This window comes from Guillardia theta (assembly GCF_000315625.1).
Source record: "Guillardia theta CCMP2712 unplaced genomic scaffold GUITHscaffold_63, whole genome shotgun sequence".
Lineage (NCBI taxonomy): Eukaryota > Cryptophyceae > Pyrenomonadales > Geminigeraceae > Guillardia > Guillardia theta.
In genome coordinates, this window is record NW_005434611.1 from 313,086 (window position 1) to 333,037 (window position 19,952).

A 19,952-nucleotide genomic window follows, 5' to 3' on the forward strand; every position below is an offset into this window, starting at 1 on the left:
AAAAAACTCCCCCCCCCCCCCCCCCCCTTCCTCGGTCCTTTCTGCTATACCGGAAGCGCCAGGATGAACTTTCGAAGGATCACCAGCACCTCCTCGACCTGGTAGGAGCTGAAAACTCCTTCAGGCGCCGTTGAGATGGCAAAAGCGAGCTTCCCAAGCTGGCGAGCCGTCAATGAAAATTTCCCTCCTCCTCCTCCTCCTCCTCCTCCTCCCCTCCTCTCTGCTCTTTCACCATGAGCGGCTCTGCTTCTCCTGCTATTCGTTCCTCTCGGCAGAGGATGTCGGACACGGAGGACAACATGCCAGCGCCCTCAAAGCCTCGGAGAGCAGACATGACGAGATGCTCGATGTCTTCCTTCCTGCCAATCAGCCGATGAGACCAGGACAAGGCTGGGCAGGAGAGGGCAGGAGAGGGCAGGAGAGGGCAGGAGAGGGCAGGGCAAGATGAAGGACAAGAGAGGAGGGGAGGAGAAGGAGATTCTACTTTGAGTTCATGACTGTGTTGTGTCTGTGCTTCCTCTCCACATCAACCAACCTGACTAAAGTCTGCGCGAGCATCGTCAGTGAAGCGTATGGAATTCAAATATCAACTCCAAGTCTCACTCCCACTCCATCTCCAACGCAATCATCATCATCATCGTCATCGTCATCGTCATCGTCATCGTCATCAAATCCAACATCAAGAGCGATAACAACTCCACAATCTTCTCGTCTTCAACATCGTCTCATTTACCTGCCAATCAACATGCTTGAAGCTCGTGTTCTGCACAATCTCCAGCAGCCTCTGATACAAGACCGAGTGGGAGGAAGTCTTCCACTCCCCTCTTGTCAGCCCGAGAGCAAACAGCCCGATGCTGGACCATTGCAATTTCCTGCGACTTGTCACTCTACTTAAAGTTGATTGTAACAATCTTTACGGGTTCTTTTGGACGAAGAAATCTGATGCAAACTTGTTCCAGAGATCAATTGACGAGCTCAACGTAGGGATCCTGAAGAAAACTCAAATCACTTCGAACGTCTGACCCAACCCTTACTTCCTTCCTCCTCCTCCCTTCCTCCTCCTCCCCATCCTCATTCCTCTCCTTATTCTCCCCCCTTCCTTTCCTTCGATCTTATCTCTTTCTCCCTTCTCTTCTCTCTCCTCGTTCTCCACTCCATTCTCCTCCTCTCCCTCCTGCCATAACTCTCGTCTTACCCTGAGGATGCGTAAATCAGGGAACACAAACTCCTTGCGCTAAAGAACCCCATCGGACTCTGCAGCACTGCTTTCTCCATGTATTTGACCAAGTCCGTCTGTTCAAGTCTTCAGCATCATCAGCGGCATCGCGACCTTTCTCACATTATTGTGCAACTTGAGCCGATCTAAAGCGTCAACAACATTCACAATGTCCTGAAAGAGTCAAAACTCAGCTGACTCACAGGACGTTTGACATCAAGGGGTCACCATGGCGCTCCAATCTCCTTGCTTCAAACCCACAGCAGCTTTCTCCAACCTGGAGACGAGGGTGCTGTCTGTGTGATTGAGCCTTGCGAGCCCTGTCAGTGCTGTCACTTGACCATGTTTGCCAGGATGACTCAGAAACGACCATTCAGGATCAATCCAACGTCTTGCGCTTTCAGATTCCAAAACCCATCTTCGTTGCAGAGAATCTCTGATGTCTTCGACAAGATCTACAATCATATCGGTAAGAAACTCCACACATCAAGTTACGACGATCTGGAAAGGTGAGGTCGACAAATGAATCTGCACTGTTACCTGCAGCTTCAACTTCTCGTTTCCAATCCACTCTCTGCACAACAAGAGTCAAAGCGCCATCATTTACAGTCTCATCATCATTATGATCATGATCATGATCATGATCACCATCATCATCATTACCACCACCACCACCACGATCACCATCACCATCATCATCATCATCATCATCATCATCATCATCATCATCATCATCATCATCATCATCATCATCATCATCATCATCATCATCATCATCATCATCATCATCATCATCATCAGCAGCAGCAGCAGCAGCAGCAGCAGCAGCAGCAGCAGCAGCAGCAGCAGCAGCAGCAAATCTCCATCATGGTCATCATCATCTCCATATTCATCAAAATAACCTTGAGAGGGCATTCATGATCAAACTTGCTCCCTGTTTGGTCCACCTGTTCGCGGGCAGCAACATAGCAGCTTCAGCCATGTGCGTGCAGACCTTCAACAAACCATCACGAAGGAGTTTCCTTGTCATTTCATCCTCACCAATTGAACTTTCTGCGCAACTTCGTTGTTTCCAAGCCTGCTGCCAACCTGCATCTTTTCTAGCTGGAAGGAGTACGCAGTCCAGATAGAAGTGATTTCCTAGCCATGACATTACACCATCAACGAGTCTACAAAGTCTTTGAGCTTACCTGAATGCTGAATCTCTTGGGAGAGATTGCAAGAATCTGCGACCTTGACCAGTCATATATGGCTCCGTCATCAACTCCTGCAAAGCAGATCAGTGCTGGTTGGCATGCGACAACTCCAGACCGAAGCGATGATAGGCATTCACAATGTTCGCGAGATCTTGAGGAGAAGGAGCGTCTTTCTTCATGACCAGCTCGTTGCTTGCAAGTTGAAGGAGCTGTGCGCATTCAACGTCAGCCAACACAAGACCAGTGGTCTCCTACAAGAACTCACCTGAGAGTCGAACAGGTTCGCACAAGCGTATGCGTTGAGAAGCATGGACCAACTGAAAGTGTCCGCGTCTGCATGAAACTTCTCTTGCATCAGGCGCGAAGACGTCTGATACAGATCTGCAACGTCCTTCGATAGGCTGACATCCTTGTCTGCGTGCTGCAGTCTCGTGTTCCCGGGAAATATCTTATTTCGAGCGAATGCATTCATCACCATCGCGAGAGCTCTGGAAGAGAAGCCGTCTGGGTTGCCGTGAAGGCGAGAGAGCAGAGGACGTACAAAGTCGAGGAGCAAGGAGACTCGCTTCTTTCCCCTCCCCTGCCCAAGAGCATTGATGGCGAGTGCCGCTGACTTCGCATCTAGCGTCTCCACCTCCTTCAGCGCAATCATGCTGAACTTCTTCATGATGCTCTCGACGGCATCACTCTGACTTTCTGTCTTAGCTTGCCCCTGCAGGCGTTTGAGATGATTCATCGCAGTTGCAGCTTCTCTTCCGTTCACATCCACACTGTCGTAGAACTCCTGAAGCACTGCCAAAAGATCCTTGAGGTCATCATACTCCTTCAGTCTTGGAGGCATTCTGTCGTGCTCTTCCTGCTGCTCCTGCGGGCTGACTCGATCCCCCGTGGAGATCTTGCCACCAACAACCTGCTTGTTCCCCTCACTCATCACGTCCAACACAACCCGCCTTCTGCTCAGTATGCTCCCGAAACAAGCTCCTCTCTGCTGTGGGCAAGTCTTGGACAAGCTGAAACGAGGAGGAGTAAAGTGATGGCGAGGAGGAAGCCATGCAAGGGACGCTCCTTGCAGCAGCAGCAGTATGGCGCCCAGTCCCCTTCCTGCTATCCTCCCCGCCGCCATAGTCATCGGCCCCCGAAAAGTTGTTTGCGTCCGTTTCAAAACGTTGCAAGGGTGTGAGCGATGGCGATGGCTAGCACGTTGAGGATCCCTGTGATCCGCGCGATGAGCATGGGAAGGAGAGCAGGAGCAGGAGCAGGAGCAGGAGCAGGAGCAGGAGCAGGAGCAGGAGCAGGAGCAGGAGCAGGGAGAGCGTGGATGCACCGGATCTGCTACATGAGGCGATGGAGTGGAGCATGCAGCTCCTCTGAGGTCTTGAGGAGGGGTAGAGGGATGAGCACCGGATCACTGCCGTCAGGAGCTCAGCAGCACTTGTACGTGCACGAGAGCTCGAGGGTCAGCGACTCTGCTCGCATCGGCTCCTTCTGCTCGATCCTCGAGAATGTGATCGTAAGAGCTGCTCCTCCCCCCCCCCCCCGCTGCCTCTCACCGCGACCCGGCAGATTGAGGATGGTGTGGTTATTGGCAGCTCGTCTGTTATAGGACCGCATGTTGGTATTTCCTGCTTGCTGTGAATGAGACGTTCGCTCAACTATTTGACTCAGTGATTAAGAAGAACTCTACAGTTCACAGCAACGTGAACATCTCCAACTGCACTCTCGGAGAGGAAGTGGTGATCTGGCCTGGAGTTTGCATCGGCCAGGTTGCTTCTCACACGTTGAGAGGATGGTATGTTCTGAACCATCAAGTAGGATGGGTTTGGCTTCAACATTTCTCAATCAGGGTAATGCTGTACTCCGTTCCTTCTAACAACCTGACACCTTGCCAAGTGACCCGACCAAGAAGCCTCAGACGCTGAGGGTAGAAGTTCATGACCATGTTGAGATCGGCGCAAACTGTAAAGAGGATGTTGGCTGAGATGAGCTGAGCTCACAAGACGTGCTGCAGGCACAATAGACCGTGGAAGCTGGAGACAAACAGTCATTGGGTCCAACACCAAGTTAGACAATATGGTGTTCTTTCTTCTCAACAGAGAGCCAACGTGTGTGGAGAATTGATGAAGATCAGGTTCACATAGCTCACAATGTTCAGATTGGGAAAGGAGTCATGATCGCAGCACAAACAGGCATTGCTGGTAGTTGTTGTTCTCTCCGACAGCACAGAGTGAAGAGCTTTCCTGAAGGAAGCTGCGATATCGGCGACTATGTTCTTATAGGAGGACAAGTAGGGATCGCTCAACACCTCAAAGTTGGATCCAAAGCCAAGGTTGCGATGGTGAAGAGGTCGTGGACGGTAGTTGATGAATGATCTACAGATCGCTGCGAGGAGTGCTGTGATGGGAAATGTTGGAGATGGAGAGACTGTTGGAGGTTCGCCTGCCGTTCCGATCAGGTGAAGGAGGAAAAAGAGGAGGAGGAAGTGGAGGAGGATGACTGATAGTGTGGAAGGCAATGGCATAAGCAAACTATCTTCCTTGCAAGGGCGACCGCGAGACAACCGATGGATTCGAAGACAGATTGAGATTGAGAATACAAGTTGTAATCGGAACAGTTTGGTCTACTCGCTTCAATTCGGTCTCATGCTCATCCTTCCAGCACTCGCTCACAGCTGACCTTGATCAAAAATGTGCAGCGACGCAGCAGGTACGTTGGTCAAGTACATCTCCTTCCTCGTCTCTCAACTTGTCGCTCAGACTAGTGGCTATTGCTATTTCGTTGCCCATCGTGGTCTTTGTTCCAGCCTGACACTGACCTGCCGTCAGTCGTGCCCTCTGTCTCCGCTCTCTCAAACAACGTACAATGACGTTCATGGCCTCCAAGGGTCGGCTGATGCGACTGCACTTCGTACACTTCGGGCATGCCCTGGAGCTTGTCAGATCGAGTGAGAGACGATAGATCCCTTACCTCGTGGCTTCGTCGCACGTCCATGCTCTCACGCTCAGCTATGCGCTCTCCATGCAGATACTGAGCAACGAAGGTCAAGACAATGGTCAAGGAAGTGTTGAGAGGAGGAGGGAAGAGAAGGGGAGGAGCGAGGGAAACAAGAGAAGGAGCAAAGAGGAGGAAGGAAAGGAGGGAGCGCCGTAGAAGGAGAGGGAAGGAGAGAAAGGAAGAATCAACATACCTCGCCATGGCAGACGATGTCGAGGCCCATGAGTTCCTCCTCCACGGCCACCCGCAGCCCCCAGACCGCATCGATGAGCTTGAGAAGCACGAGGGACCCGATGCAGGACCAGCCGATGGCGAACAAGATCCCGTAGAGCTGCAGGTAGAGCTGCTCCGGCTTCCCATAGAACGCTCCCTTGTGCCCCGATCCCTTCCCTGTGATGTCCTCCGTAGCGAAAAGACCCGTCATGATGCCTCCAACCACCCCCCCTGGCCCATGGATCCCGAAGGCATCGAGCGCATCGTCGTACCCCAGGCGGTGTTTGAGCTGGCAGACGAAGTAGCAGACGGGACCCGCGAGAAGTCCGAAAAAGAAGGCTCCTGTGCAGTCAACATAGCCTGCTCCCGGCGTTATGGCCACTAGACCAGCAACGGCTCCACTGATGATGCCCAGCACACTGCCAGCAGGGCGTTATCCGAGGAAGAAGAGCAAGGAATGGGGAGAGGCACCTGGGGCGTTTGCGCATGATCCACTCTGTGCACATCCAGGCGAGGGCGGAGACGGCGGTCGAGATCTGAGTCACCGCCATTGCCATGGCCGTCTGCAGCTCACCAAGTCAGAAGCTCCGTCAGGTCGACAGCCGCTCCCTCACCATCTTGTGCGCAGAGAGATACGAGCCAGCGTTGAAACCGAACCATCCGACCCACAGCAGGGATGCTCCAAGGACTGACACGAGGATGTTGTGTGGGCTGAAGTTCTCCTTGCCGTAACCTGTCCTGCTCCCGATGACAAGGCTGGGGGGGAGAGAGGTCAGTGAACGAGCAGCAAGCTCCTCCTCCCATGCTCACCTTGCCATGAGGCCTGAGCAGCCTGCTGCAACGTGCACTACGTTGCCTCCGGCGAAATCGAGGATGCCTTCGTCCTTGAGAAACCCGTCTGTCATCCAGTGGGCGTGAGCGATGGGGCAGTAGACGAGCAAGTGCCATAGCGCCATGAAGAGAAGCATTGGTGAGAAGCGCATCCGGTCCGCAAACGCTCCGCAGATGAGAGCCGGGGTGATGATAGCGAACATCAGCTCGTAAACCATGAAGAGAGGCTCTGGGATGGTGGGCGCGAGGACATGGCCGGTGTCGTACGACATTCCCAGAAGCCAGAACCTGGTGTGCCCTCCAAATAAAGGAGAGCCTGTCGTGAAGGAAAGGCTGTAACCAAAGCACATCCAAAGGACTGTGATCAAGCATACGATACTGAAGCTCTGCATCACCGTCGACAGCACGTTGTTCACTCTGACCATACCTCCGTAAAACAGAGCAAGGCCTGGAATCGTCATCATCAGCACCAGGGCAGAAGACGTGAGGACCCAGGCGCTGTCCCCGGCACTAAGAGGGTTGGAAAGTTTGACCTGGATATCGCTGACATTCACTGCTAGTTGCCTCACATTGACGCCATCCAAGAGCTTCTCAACAGTTTGCAACCTGGTGCTCAAGGGGTCGGTGCTCTGCCTGAGACCCGGGGATCTCTCCTTTTCGAGTTGGGATATTCTTGCTTCCAACGATTTGATGACGTTGGCCTGATTCTCCACGATCTTCTTGAAGGAATCGTTGCTAGCGTCAATCTGACCTGAAAGGATCTCTCCGACCATTATCATAAACATAATCACATGATAGATAACTCTCGCCATGCTGTTCAAAGACTTTGTCTTTCTTCAAAGAATGATTTTCTCTAAATGTTTGCCCGATTGTGTGCAGCTGCTCCTACGTCAGTACGGGCGAGCATTCTGCCGGGGATGCTGATATCGAAGGAGTCTTATGATTAAGAAGTTGGCAAAGAGACGAGACAACAAACATCGCCATGCTCTGAGAAACTGTGCACGTCTGTACCCGATGAATGTACGTGAAACAATGGGAGAAGCGACGAGGTCGTCAGTGATACCCAAGAGAGCACGCACGGTGTGCCTTACAACGAGAGCATGGCATGTGCTTGTGGGTACGACAGAGAGGAACAAGAAGGGGACAGGAAGAGGTTAGAGAGGAGGAGGAGAGTCTGTTGCACAACAAGGGAAGAGGGAGAAGTCAGTTAGGATGCGACGAGGAGGGATGGGGAGAGGAGGAGAGGTTGATGGAGGGAGAGCTCAGTTCCTTGTGAGCATCGATCGGGAGAGTGAACTGAACGTTGGCGGAAGCAATTATTGTTTAAAACTCTTTGTACAAAATTGAACTCTGGCATTGAGTACAATTGACATGATTTATTGGTACAGAATATGAACTAAATTCAAAAAGTTCTGTAAAACATACTTTGGGTCCTATATGGATACTTAGGAAGCCCTATGCTCCATCAATATTTTTTTTAGAGCCGCAAGGTCGTGGCCCTTATGTGTACTGAGTTTCGACTCAAAAACAATTTTTATGATTAAACCCATACAAACTAAAACATAATTAAAACTTAAAACTACTTATGCAATGCGCCAACCTATTTGGATTTCCGCCTCCTATAAGATTGGGGATGAGCGGGCCACACAAGGCGCCAGATAGCGACCAATGAAAATCCGGCAATACCTGAAAAAAACTCAGTGCCAGGCCACCGGGAATCCACCTTGGACCGGGCCCCGGTGATACCAGCATCTAGTTATGTTTACTCAAAGTTAAGTTAAAAATCAGTAACTAGCCCGGGCCTGTTACTTCGGCAGTCCGTCCGGTCGCAGTGCCGCCGGGGCCCGCCGGAACTCAAAACCTACAATAGGCTATGAGCCTCTTTGGCGGAGCGAGGGAGGGCGGCACATGGCAAGGCCCCCCCCCCTTCCCCTCCCTTCAACTCCCTTCAGGTCGAGATGTCCTGCCTGGCGTCTCCTGGAGCCTTGCTGTCTCGTTCGAGAGACATAGGACAGACGTGGTTCTTCTCCTTGTTGTCCTCCTTGCTTCCTCCACTGCCCCTTGCCCCTCTCACGTCTCCCTTACAAAGTCTCCCCATCAACATGTCTGTGTTGATTGACGACGCCGCCTCCTTGGCCTTCGTCCTGATGGCAACAGTCTTGGTATCCATGTTGATCTATCTCCTACTCCTGGATCAGGATAAGCCGCCACTTCGCGACCGACTTCTGGCTGTGCTCGTCTCGTGCTACTTGCTCGACACTAACGGATGTCACAGGCCATCAAAGCTTTGGATAGAGACAAGTACGTGAGGGGAGGCGCGTTGTCATCCAGAATCCATGATGCTCAGCATGCACGAAAAGTTCAGTGAACCGCAACAACATCTGTTTACTCTTGAACATAACAACATTCTAATGGTACAGTTCCCGTAGTAGGATCAGACAACGATAACGGACGGCTCTTGCTCTTCTATCTCAGGTTGCAGAAGGCTCAACTATGATCAGTGCGTCAAGAAAGACAATGTGCGAACAAGCGAGCAAGAAACCGCATGTCTCATTGGACTTGGGATTTCTTCATGAACATCTTGGTTGTCCATCGGAACAAACACAGGGCTTGGCTAGAGCAACACGTGAGAAAATACGCGAGGATGGTGAAGAGACAAACTTCATCGGTTGTGGGCAATGCTCTGGACTGCAACAGCAGCTGCATACTCCTCAGTGTTTTGTTCTGCTGCTCGACAAGCGATCGAAGTTCTGCCACCTGACCAGGTTCTGTTGAGGTCTCGTTCGCAGAGAGAAGAACGGAGGGAGCGAAGGCGAGAGGGAGAGAGGAAGCAAGCAAGCTCTCTGGTCAGACCTCGTTGTCCATGTTGGTGCTTCTCTGCTCTATCGATCGAACCTTCGCGTAGAAAGTGTCGTCCAACTGACCGAAAAGTCTCAGACGTCACGTCACAGTCTGCAATGCAGGCATGCTCGAGAAATCAGCCACCTGCTTCCTGCTCTGCTCGAGCTGGCTTCCTAGCCTGCGGGCATGTTAGATGACGTTTGTCTTCGAGTCCATCAATCTCCGCATCCTCTGTCTTCACCTCAAAGTCATGCTGTAGAGAATGTTTGCCTGAGCTTCTATCTGACTCTCTTTGGAGATGAACTTCTTCGATCTTGAGGAGAGACAGAGTCAGCAGCAGGAGAGAAATGAAAGCAACATGCTTCGTCCGTCGGTAGTCGTGCAGCCTCTCCACCAGACGTGAAAAACTCTCTCTCCTGTATCGATGAGGATTTGCCTGGGCGCTTCCATGGGTTGTCAGGCGGTACAACGGGGTCTAGAGCCTCTCACCTGTAACAAGCCCCCTTCTTCTTGGCTCGGACGTTGATCACTCCCGGAAGATTCTTCGAGGAGGTTCAGTTTGTACAGGAACGTGGAGGAACAGAGCAAGGAGGGCGAGAAGGGCAAGGAATTGAGAGAGAGTTCAGCACCAGGATCTGACTCAAAGTCGATTCTGGCGAGAAATCAGCCTGTGCAGGAGGTGAGCTCAGGAGAAGGAGCGAAAGAAGACGATAGACTGTTGGGGAGCAGAGCAGGTCGGAGGAAGTCAAGTGAAGCGCTAGAAGAGTGAGTCCAAAGAATACCATCTTGTAGTCATCAGACGGGATGACAATGAAAGTGCTCGTCTTGTTGGCGACTCCTGTGGCCTTCAAAACTCTCCCTCCGAACCTTCAACAACAGCATGTCATCGACTACGTCGCAATCTACTTCATCTCCACCTCTGCGCGAGTTGGGATGGCAGAGTTCTGTTCTCCTGCAGAAGGAACGCGTCAAGGTGGGTCTATACTTTGCCCTCCCTCCCGCCGTTACATCGAGCTCGACGATGAGTCCTGACATGTTCCATAGAATTGGCCTGCCTGCCGTCAAGGCGGAAAGAGAAGGAGCGAGCAGACCCGTTGCCAAAGTGAGTGTAATACCTCCACCATGCCTGGGAGGAAGTGAACACAATGAAGTAAGGAAGACAGTCAGTCAAAGACATGGGGAGATGTAAGACGCGGTGAAGTGGTTGGATGCAGGGGCAAGTAGAAGGGTAAGAGCAGTGTTGAGAAAAGGAGACGCAAAGGAGGGATGTTGAGTAGATGTAGGACGACAAATCCGATTATCAAGACCTGATGGAAGAACACCCAACAACCTCACCTGGATCAATCTCGTAGATGCGATCTTTTTCTGCAGGAATGATTTTCTTGACTGTTGGCCGTATGAGACTCTTTGCCACGTGAGACGAGACACTTTTAGAGCTGACCTGAACGACGGCTATGAATCGTTCCTCCACTTTTGTGGGCGTTGTCCTGACTCCGACAGTCATGTTCGAGCTGACATGACAAACTGACTTTCACCATTGGAGGAAGACGCTGGTGAAGAAGTTTGCGATAAGCATTCCTCCGAATGCCAGGAGAACGCAAGAGATCCGACCGATGATGGTCAGAGGAAACAGGTCCCCTGCTCGATGACGCATTTCAACACCTCTCACATCTCCTTCCCATCTTGCGATGAGCTCCTTTCATCATCACCGTATCCCACGGTAGTCGCCGTCACGATGGAGAGCCAGACACAATTCTCAAAGTGGAGGAGGATGGGCTGCGATGGGGCTTCACCGATGCGAACTGACGAAGAAAATTCCATAAGCTCGAGTCCGGTGGTGCCGCGAGCATTGAAGGAATACCAAAGTATGCACCGACAGCGAGGAGGAACGATGTGCAGACGAACAGGACGAGGAAGGGCGACCTAATGGAAGTTAGATGGGAGCAAGAAGAAAGCAGAGGAATCGATCAGCTACTTCCTTGAGAAGTTGCGAGAGAGTGAAAGGAGGAGGATGAGGACGTAGAGGACGAGAGGGTAGGGGGCACGAGGAGGAGGAGGAGAAGGAGAAGGAGGAGGAGGAGGAGGAGGAGGAGAAGGAGGAGGAGGAGGAGGAGGAGGAGGAGAAGAAGGAGGAGGAGGAGGAGGAGGAGGAGGAGAAGGAGGAGGAGAAGGAGGAGGAGGAGGAGGAGGAGGAGTAGGGGGAGGAGGAGGCTTGTCAGGAAAGGAAGGGTCGAGGGGATGTAAAGGAGAGATACCGATGAGTGAAAATTCTGAACCAGAAGAGCTGGGAAGTCCAAGTTGAGCTCAGCAAGGAGAGCTGCTGTTATCCACCTGAGACTTGATGTCGACGCCTGCCAACCGAGCCGCGAGCAGAGACTGCCAGAGACATTAGGAAGAGGAAGGGGCGAGGAGGGAGAAGGGAGGAGGGAGGATGGAAGAAAGAGGAAGGAGGACAGACGAGGCTGGAGGGAAGAAAGAGGAGGGGAAGAGGAGAGGACGTGGAGAGGAAAGGAAGTCGTTTGAGAGAAGGAGCTCTCACGTTTAGGTCATGGACGCAGACGATTTCACGGAGGGTTCTTGTGAGGAGGAACAGCCGGAACCTCCGCATGCCACGTCAGCACTCGAATGCAACGATCCCTCCCTGCCCTCCCTGCCCCCCGCTCCGTCCAAACTCACATGGAGAGAAGAGCGCCAATGGAGTCGGAGGAGTAGATGACCTTCTCCTACAGCATGTGAGGAGGAGACGGAAACGAGAAGAGACTGACTCCGAGCTGACTGTGACTCTCCCACTCAACATCGAGGAAGGGAGGACAGTGAAGCATTGCGATGAAGCACTCGAAGAAGCACTAGAGAAAGTCAAAGAGCTCGTAGGATGGAGGAGAAATGGGCAGGGGGAGAGGGGAAAGAGTGAGGAGGGAGGAGAGTAGCAAGGGACTCACGCGAGTATAATCTTTCCTGCTAGCGATCGGTTCGCCTGGCAGTCTCCGTCGTGAGAACTCCATACTGAGGGAGACAAGTGAGACGAAGCAGGAGAAAGAGCAAACAACCGCAAGATCCTGTCATAATGATACTTGACGATCAAGATCACCAGGAAGATTGAGAACAGCAGAACCAACCCCTGCAGGGCTAAGTGTCACATTCATAAAAGCCCTTGCTCGCAACATCGAACGCAGGGTTGTCACCTTCAAGGTTGTGGATGTCGTACAGAATCCGTGCTTGTAGTAGACCTCGTTCTCTGGATCAAAGGTAAGGGAGGCTGCTGCAGGCCTGAACCATCGCACTACCTATCACTGCAAGCACAGATCCACACAGCGCAACTATGCTCATGAGGTATGGCGCCATCCCTCCCTTTGCCTGAGCACGTCGATCGGTACCTGACGGATGCTCCTCCTCCTCCTCCTTCTGCTCACCTTCAGCAGGTTCACCTTATGGCTCAAGACTAAATCCTTGAGGGCCTGACGAGCAAGAACGATTAGTCTTGGAGAGAGCCGAGGAAGAAGATCGACAGTGTGCTCTTTGATCAGCTCCGTCCTCTTCCTGTTCTCCTCCATGTCGAGCATATCCGTGGCTATCGATCTGAGCTGCTGTCGGTTGAAGCTGGAGGATTCGCAGGTAACATGCTGACCTGCGTGCGGTGTTCTTGTCTCTCCTTTTTCTCTCGTTCTCGACAAGAAAGTTTGAGAAGCCGCTGGGTATAATGCAAGAAAGCTCACCAGCAAGGTGATTCTGCAGGGACAACACAAGTAGAGCCTGTCCACAGATCAAAATGTGCTCTGGTGTTGACGACTGTGGAATATTCCGTCATTGCTCACATGTTTGAATCTGGGTCCTCTGTGGAGATCGTGGCCCGCCATGCGCTCGTTTTCGTGAATTCTTGCTTGCACCTGGAGCAAACAAAATCCAAGAGCTGTTCGGTAGACCATCATGCATTCGAACTGGTAAGATCACAACAAGTCACTGACCTTGATCTTCCGGAAGATATGCGCGTTTTGCTCTTCTGCACCCCAAGAATGAATGTTGGCAACACAAGAACATTTGGAAGTCCTGACCCGCTGTGATGAGAAGTTGCTGGATAAGACCGAACGATCATCAGTACATGGGCGGACGAACAACGCATGTTATCTCACCGAGACTACGGAGCCGCTCCGAGAAAATATTGACATCTGCACAAAAAAAAAGCAACCCATTATCGTAATCATTAACATTAGCATTATCATCGTCATGATCATCTACATCTCCATCATCATCATCATCATCATCATCATCATCATCATCAACTCCTTCTCCATCATCAACTCCATCATCATCTGCATCATCGTCGCTCATCAGTGATGCTCGCATCTGTGCATCTCAGTTGCGCATTTGTCAACCTAGAGAAAACGAAACGGTCCGTAACGGAAATGAAATGCAGTTCGGCGACCAAGGACGAGGAAGAGGTTGAAGGCAGGAGAGGAGATGAGGAGCAAACATGAAAGGTGGAAGAGAGGACAGAGAGAAGAGAGAGGAGAGGAGAGGAGGGAGGAGGGAGGAGGGAGGAGGGAGGAGGGAGGAGGAGAGACGGAGGAGGAGAGGGACAAGGATAGAGCGAGGTAGGAAAGAAGGAAGTGCAGGAAGGAGAAAGAGGAGAGAGCGGAACAGGAGCAGGAGGGATGCTTGAGGATAGAGCAATGAACAGAAGTAGGTGGAAAGGAGAGAAGACAAGAGAAGGAGGAGGCAAGGTGGAGGTCACAGCGATTTTGGGAAGCGTGCGTGTTTGGAAGGGTTGAGATCAAGGCAGGAAGATGTTGGAGATGACAGAGATCGGTTTGATGAGATGAATCTGGTTCCATGCAAGACGTCAGATAGTTTCAGTCGCAGGAGAGGAGGTGGAGGTGGACGCTAGATGTTGGGATACCGAGGGATAGAGGGGAAGTACGGGGAGGGGTGGAGGAGGGGCCAGAACTCAGAAAAGGATCGATCCTGGTGGCGTTGATGAGGAAGAAAGTTGAGTAGGATGACTCCTGCGATTCGATTGAAAGCAAGCAGAGATCGCTTCCCTCCCCTCACGTTGTTGGTTGACATCAAATCTACAGGCATGTGAAGGATGGGGTATGTGGAGGGATTATAGAGATTGATATACAAGAACATCATGATTCCCCTCGGAAGACTTGCTTTTCTCTTCGCCATCTTGTTTTCGACGGTGGGAAGAACAACGGAGTCGGGCATACAGCCTATGTATCTTCGCGGGGGTGGCTTGTTCGGAAAGCGAGTAGGCGGGCGATACGGAGGCACGGTGTTGCCTTCGGCACAGATCGAAGAGATGAAGGCAAGCGAACAAGCTCAGACTGCCGCTGAACCGGCAGGAAAGGCGGAGGAGGACAAGAGGGGCCTGACAGCGAACGATGCGGTAGCGGAGCACGAGAGATCTGAAGGAGATCAGCAGGGAAGCGAGAAGAAGGTAGCAAACGAATCCCCATCGGAATCGTCTGCCAGCATCCGCTCCGTCGGGGATGCAAAGAACACCAGCGACGTTTCTCCGCAGAAGGTGAATGTGGTTGAGAAGGAGGCGGGGGCGAGGAGGAGGTAGAAGAGGAGGAGGAGGGGGAGGAGGTGGTGGTGGTGGTGGTCGAGGAGGAGGAGGAGTGAGAAAGTGGGGCAGGAATTCAACATGTCCTCGTCGAATCTTTTCGGCAGTGATCTCCATGAGAATTTCAAGTACATCTACATTGTATCCGACAGGTCAAAATCTCCTTGCCCAGCTAGCCAGTGACCTTGATTCCTGCAGCACCGGGTTTACAGCTTCACACGCACTCACCAGCGTCATGGTGGGCTGGTCGGCATTCCAGTCGCTCTTGTAACAAGTTGGTCCTCTAGGCTCAGTTCGACTCGCTCGCTGTCGACTGGAACGGGCAAGACAACAAGGCGAAGGAGAAGAGCGGGGGAGTGCCGGTCAGCCCTGCCGTCTCCTTCCCCTTGCACTTCCTGAGACTCTCAGCAGGAGGTCAGGACGCAAATGTTCAGCAACGTCAAGGACCTCGGAAGGCTCGACAGGATCGTTGCGCTGGCAGCGAAGATGGTAAGGGAGGAGGGGGAGAGAGGAGGAGGGAGATGGGACAAGGAGGATTACAGCACGAGAAGTAGAAGCAGAGAAGAAAGTTCAAGTTAACGATTTGAGTAGAGTGCATTCATTGTCTTCACGCTGGTAGACCCAGCACTTCATACCAGGCTCTTGAACCAGTGCCGCTTCTTCAAGGTCCTCCTCCTCCTCCCTCGACCTCCTCCTCCTCCTCCTCCTCCTCCTCCTCCTCCTCCTCCTCCTCCTCCTCCTCCTCCTCCTCCTCCATTGCGGCTTTTGTTGAACCTCAAATCCTGTAGGTCCCTCATCAAGACTTGCTCGGACCTCTTGTGCGCCACCTCTCTTCCTTCCTCGAGAAGGAGCCAACAGGTGAGGGCTACAGCAAGAAGATGGAGGAGGAGGAGGAGGAGGAGGAGGAGGAGGAGGAGGAGGAGGAGGAGGAGGAGAAATCTTATCTTCATAATCAGGGCTGCCAAGAGGGTCTGTTGGGACCAAGAGGAAGCCGCTCAGCGACAAGTACTTCAAGGTAGCGACCTCTAGCAGTCTTGTATGCTGATGGGGTACAACAGCGAGTAGAGGCTGTGGAGTTCACGATCAAGCAGGACGACGGCGCACAGGTGAGAAGCAGCAGCAGCAGGAGGAGGAGGAGGAAAGATGGAGCTCGGGAGGGGAGAAAGCTGAAGGTCAAGGCAGTGCCGAAACCTCCAAAAGGCGGACGTGATTCTTCTCGGAGTGTCGCGCAGGCAAGAAGTAGCTAACGTTCTTCCTCCTCGCTGACTTTCTTTCCCCTTGTGCAGCTCAAAGACTCCTCTGTCTATGTACCTCGCCCAGCAGTTCGGATACAAGGTGAGACCATCCGTTTCCTCGACCTCGCGCTCTGCATGCTAAGCGCCCGCCTCTTCTCCTTACATCGCCTCCTCGAATTCCTGCCATCCTATCTCACTCTCGTTTTCTTCCCTACTCCTGCTCTCCGTCCCTCCCTCTCTCCCTCTCTTCCTCCCTCCCTCCCCTTTCATTCACGCAGGTCGCCAACGTGCCTCTGGTTCTCAACATTCAGCCGCCCTCTGAGATCTTCGAGGTCTAGAGCTTCCCTGAGCTCTCAGCTGTCACAACCTGTCCAGGTGGACCCCAGGAGAGTCTTCGGGCTGATCATCCAGCCGCAGTACCTGAGGCGGATCCGTACTCGACGGCTGGCAGGGACAGGGGTGGACACAGAGACCATCGGCAAGAGCATGGGGAGCTTCGACTACAGGTGGGGAGCCAGCTGGGGACTGACTCTGAGCTGACTCGATCCTCTGCCAGCAACATCAAGTACATCCAGGAGGAGCTCAAGTGGGCTCGTGACTTGTATGCTGCTCACCCCGAGTGGTCCGTGGTGGACGTGACAGGACGAGCGGTGGAGGAGAACGCAGCGATCATTGCCGAGCTGATGCCGGGGAAGCCGACGCCAGTAGAAGCTGCTCTGCATGCGCTGGACTGCAACTTCTTCATCCTGGAGCCGAGCAAGAAGTCGGTTGAGTTTCCAATCGTGTTTGCGAGCGACGGCTTCCTGCAAGCGACCGGCTACTCGAGGGAGGAGATCATTGGCAAGAGCGTCTTCATGCTGCACGGGCCCAACACCGAGCGAGAGGTCATCACCAAGGTGCGGGAGCATCTGCGGGAAGGGAAGGAGGGACACTTTGAAATCCTCAACTATCGCAAGGACGGCTCGACCTTCAACAAGGACGTTCACCTGAGCCCCGTCCGCAACTTCGAAGGGGAAGTAGCCTTCATCTTCTGCACACAGGTAGAGCTAGAGCCCCTCGCTCCTGGCTTCAACCCCACCAGGAAGCCCGACGGGGCGGCGGCTCAGCCCACGGAGGAGGACGGAGACTTCAGGAGGGACCGGGTGGACAAGGAGAAGACGTCGGAGATCCTGAGGAGCGTACACCACCGGGGCTGGATCTCAGTGAGTATCTCCGATGCCTCCGTCCCCGGCATGCCCATCGTCTTCGCCTCCGAGGGCTTCTTCAAGATGACCGGATACGAGCCGGCGGAAATCCTGGGGCACTCGCTGGAGAAGCTCTACGGGGCCGACTCTGACCCAACCACCGTCGCCATGATCCGAGAGGCGATGGAGACCCACCAGGCCGTCAGCACGTGCATCCTCAACTACCGCAAGGACGGGAGGAGCTTCTGGAACCACCTCAGCCTCCAGCCAGTTAGCGACTCGTCGGGCTCCCTCAGATACTACGTGGCTACCCAGGTGCTTCAAAATTCTCGCTATCATCCTCCCTTCCCGTTCTTGACCCTGTCCGGCAGTACACGGGAACGAGCGGGGTCGGCAATCTTGTTCGCGACTGCGGAGCAACATTTCCCTCAGGGCTGCAGACACACGCGTCCATCACTCCCTTCCTCCCGACCTGAGCTGCTGCAAAGGAGACCATCGAGACCAAACTCCCTCCCCTCCTCTAGTTCCTGCGCGTGTCTTTTGTTTCTACCGGCATTACACGACTCGACTGCTACTCTCCTGCGCTCTTCTTCGGAAAGAACTTGGAAATGTCCAGCTGCTTTCCAGGTCACGGGAGCAGGAGACCGCACGCACTGTCACCTGCGAGCTCTTCTTCCCCGGCGTCGAGGCCTTGGACTTCTTCGTAGGCGGCTCCTCCGGGGGAATGGAGAGCGCGTAATCCTCGCAGAGCAGCTCCTGCGACTCCAGCGAGTCGAAGGCCTCTCGCTGTCGTCCATGTGAGGGGAGGAGGAGGAGAAATAGGTAGACATGGGGAAGGGGAGGAGGAGAAGCGCGAAGGTGGGAGAGGGGAGAGGAGGACGAGGAGGAGGAGAGCATTGCAGCTCACCCGGAGAAAGCCGAAGAGCTCAATCGACAATAGCCAGAGGGGATGCCGCTCGTGCTGCGGTCCGACACGCCGAATCCCTGAGGGAAGGAGGCGAGATGAAAGGATGAGACAAACGAGAAGAATGAGAAGAAGAGACGAAGTCAGTTACGAGAGGCAGACACAGATAGTCAGATCGATAGAGCGAGGAAGAGCAGCAGGCGACAGATCAAGGAGGAGGATGAGAATGAGAGGAAGTGACGAAGCACAGGCTATGTAATGCATGAGGACGGGGGGGATATGAAGGATGGAGAGGGAAGGATCGTATCGTACGTATGCTGGAGGTAAACGCTGGGAAATTCTGCACAGAGCAAAGGCAGTCAGGATGAGAAGGGAAGAGGGAAGAACAATCTCACCCCTAGCTCTGTGTCAATCTTGAAATGATGGAGGGTTTGCCGATTCCCGTCCAGGAGGTGGGAACTTTGCTGGTCAAGCAGCTCCCATTCCCCCATCACCTTCTGCTCAATCACCCAATCCTTCAAGTACGTTCCGCAGTCCCTGCGGCCCCAGGCTTATAAGGAGGGTCTCACGAGGCAGGTTCGAGGAGGAGGAGGAGGAGGAGGAGGAGGAGGAGGAGGAGGAGGAGGATGTAAGTCCAAGGGGAGACAGACCTCGAGCCGTTTCGGAGGGAGTAGCTCTCAACCCTCATCTCGAGTCCTCGTTTGAGAGAAAACTCGAAGAAGACATTGTCGTTATTATCCTCACTACCATCATCGTCAGCCCTTCTTTTCATCATCCCACACTCTTACTCCGGCACGGCAACACACCCGTCGCCGCTCTTCTTGCCCGCTAGCATGTCCTCTGGCCGTCTGAAAGCAGCATCGTAGCCAGAGCTAGTCACCTCGATCACTCCGAACTTGACCGCCTTCTTGCCGAGAAAGTTGAAGATGCCTCGCTCCTCCCCTGGCCCTCCATCGAAGTGGCAGAGCGAGTCAGCCTTGGGGAGTTTCTCGAGAATGTGCGGGAGGTCACTGAAAGGATCGTTCGAGAGTTCGTCGTTACAGGAGGCATCGAGAAGAGATGCTGGCACAGCTGCGTGCTCCTCTTCCTCCACCTCCTCCACTTTATCCTCTCCCTTGTGCTCCGCGATATCCAGTGGGTCTTTATGCTTCTTTGATTTTCCGCGTTGGACTGTTGCGACGGTGTCTGGGTCTATCGGTTTGTGCGGGGTCTTGACATCGAGAGAAGAATCGGACAAAAGCTTGCATGCCCCTTCCTCCTTCTGCCTCGGTAGGAACAAGAGCTTTCCCGTGTAGTTGTTCAGGCTAATGGAAATATTGCCGTCTTGACACTGAAAACGCCCCGATCAGTCTTGTCATCTAGCGACATGTCAAGCAACCTGAATCTGTGCGTTCTCGTACGTGGAAAGCTGTAGTTTGACTCCACCGACGAGCAGGTCAGGCATTGCGAACGAGTGCTTGTCGCAGATGAAAGGCTCATCGTGGTCACTAGACGCTGAATCACTAACATACATCATCTGCGAGTAGCCCGACATGACAGATAAAACCTTGTAGAAGCAATTCAGAGGTCAGCCTCGACTCAAGAGAAGGAAAGTTTGAGTGAAGCGAAGGAAAAATGAAGTAGAATTATCTGTTGATGTATCTTTTCTCTCTCCTCTCTAGATTCCCTCAAGTCTCTGCTTCCTACCAGTCTCGCTTCTGCTGGAGCTCCCATTCTCATCTCATCTCATCTCTTCTCTTCTCTTCTCTTCTCATCTCTTCTCATCTCATCTCATC

The 19,952-nt window shown here is 53.1% G+C and overlaps 9 protein-coding genes across 9 annotated transcripts in view; 4 read left to right on the forward strand and 5 right to left on the reverse strand.

Moving 5' to 3' along the window:
• Positions 1-3,535, reverse strand: part of GUITHDRAFT_142377 (hypothetical protein) — a gene marked incomplete at both ends in the record, with an annotated part of 10,761 nt that extends 7,226 nt beyond the window's left edge. Inside the window, 14 exons of the mRNA XM_005827903.1 lie at positions 51-158; positions 233-359; positions 485-546; positions 734-872; positions 1,196-1,293; positions 1,340-1,390; positions 1,445-1,536; positions 1,587-1,671; positions 1,757-1,790; positions 2,119-2,210; positions 2,258-2,356; positions 2,407-2,483; positions 2,528-2,621; positions 2,678-3,535. Of these exons, the coding sequence (XP_005827960.1) occupies positions 51-158; positions 233-359; positions 485-546; positions 734-872; positions 1,196-1,293; positions 1,340-1,390; positions 1,445-1,536; positions 1,587-1,671; positions 1,757-1,790; positions 2,119-2,210; positions 2,258-2,356; positions 2,407-2,483; positions 2,528-2,621; positions 2,678-3,535 (2,016 nt within the window). The remainder of the gene's footprint in view (positions 1-50; positions 159-232; positions 360-484; positions 547-733; positions 873-1,195; positions 1,294-1,339; positions 1,391-1,444; positions 1,537-1,586; positions 1,672-1,756; positions 1,791-2,118; positions 2,211-2,257; positions 2,357-2,406; positions 2,484-2,527; positions 2,622-2,677) is intronic.
• A 535-nt stretch (positions 3,536-4,070) lies between these two features.
• GUITHDRAFT_75132 (hypothetical protein) lies at positions 4,071-4,868 on the forward strand (the record flags this gene model as incomplete). The annotated part of the gene is made up of 7 exons (XM_005827904.1): positions 4,071-4,175; positions 4,225-4,256; positions 4,303-4,370; positions 4,421-4,485; positions 4,541-4,610; positions 4,656-4,738; positions 4,788-4,868. Coding segments are annotated over 7 exons (504 nt in total), but the record flags the coding sequence as incomplete, so codon positions are not given.
• A 298-nt stretch (positions 4,869-5,166) lies between these two features.
• On the reverse strand, positions 5,167-7,259 carry GUITHDRAFT_112985 (ammonium transporter; the record flags this gene model as incomplete). Its single annotated transcript, XM_005827948.1, has 7 exons — positions 5,167-5,213; positions 5,271-5,334; positions 5,377-5,436; positions 5,597-6,035; positions 6,088-6,179; positions 6,231-6,372; positions 6,427-7,259. The coding sequence occupies 7 exons, from the start codon at positions 7,257-7,259 to the stop codon at positions 5,167-5,169; spliced, it is 1,677 nt and encodes a 558-aa protein (XP_005828005.1).
• Positions 7,260-8,395: 1,136 nt separating this feature from the next.
• GUITHDRAFT_112986 (hypothetical protein) lies at positions 8,396-8,617 on the reverse strand (the record flags this gene model as incomplete). Its single annotated transcript, XM_005827905.1, has 1 exon — positions 8,396-8,617. The coding sequence occupies one exon, from the start codon at positions 8,615-8,617 to the stop codon at positions 8,396-8,398; it is 222 nt and encodes a 73-aa protein (XP_005827962.1).
• Positions 8,618-9,294: 677 nt separating this feature from the next.
• On the reverse strand, positions 9,295-12,839 carry GUITHDRAFT_142379 (hypothetical protein; the record flags this gene model as incomplete). The annotated part of the gene is made up of 20 exons (XM_005827906.1): positions 9,295-9,366; positions 9,433-9,466; positions 9,530-9,601; positions 9,778-9,830; positions 9,918-9,956; positions 10,071-10,155; positions 10,206-10,240; positions 10,322-10,414; positions 10,624-10,674; positions 10,730-10,775; positions 10,824-10,926; positions 10,998-11,211; positions 11,620-11,664; positions 11,828-11,888; positions 11,965-12,011; positions 12,054-12,134; positions 12,228-12,291; positions 12,336-12,406; positions 12,471-12,572; positions 12,699-12,839. The coding sequence occupies 20 exons, from the start codon at positions 12,837-12,839 to the stop codon at positions 9,295-9,297; spliced, it is 1,509 nt and encodes a 502-aa protein (XP_005827963.1).
• Positions 12,840-15,836: 2,997 nt separating this feature from the next.
• On the forward strand, positions 15,837-16,763 carry GUITHDRAFT_43527 (hypothetical protein; the record flags this gene model as incomplete). The annotated part of the gene is made up of 7 exons (XM_005827907.1): positions 15,837-15,869; positions 15,913-15,960; positions 16,037-16,093; positions 16,148-16,189; positions 16,368-16,421; positions 16,465-16,595; positions 16,646-16,763. Coding segments are annotated over 7 exons (483 nt in total), but the record flags the coding sequence as incomplete, so codon positions are not given.
• Positions 16,764-16,865: 102 nt separating this feature from the next.
• On the forward strand, positions 16,866-17,108 carry GUITHDRAFT_45838 (hypothetical protein; the record flags this gene model as incomplete). Its single annotated transcript, XM_005827908.1, has 1 exon — positions 16,866-17,108. A coding segment is annotated over one exon (243 nt), but the record flags the coding sequence as incomplete, so codon positions are not given.
• A 189-nt stretch (positions 17,109-17,297) lies between these two features.
• Positions 17,298-17,591, forward strand: GUITHDRAFT_39483 (hypothetical protein; the record flags this gene model as incomplete). The annotated part of the gene is made up of 1 exon (XM_005827909.1): positions 17,298-17,591. A coding segment is annotated over one exon (294 nt), but the record flags the coding sequence as incomplete, so codon positions are not given.
• A 253-nt stretch (positions 17,592-17,844) lies between these two features.
• GUITHDRAFT_112989 (hypothetical protein) lies at positions 17,845-19,711 on the reverse strand (the record flags this gene model as incomplete). Its single annotated transcript, XM_005827910.1, has 8 exons — positions 17,845-17,889; positions 17,934-18,059; positions 18,181-18,257; positions 18,490-18,517; positions 18,573-18,714; positions 18,828-18,920; positions 18,966-19,507; positions 19,556-19,711. 8 exons carry the CDS (start codon positions 19,709-19,711, stop codon positions 17,845-17,847), a joined length of 1,209 nt encoding a protein of 402 aa, XP_005827967.1.
• Positions 19,712-19,952: the final 241 nt, after the last annotated feature.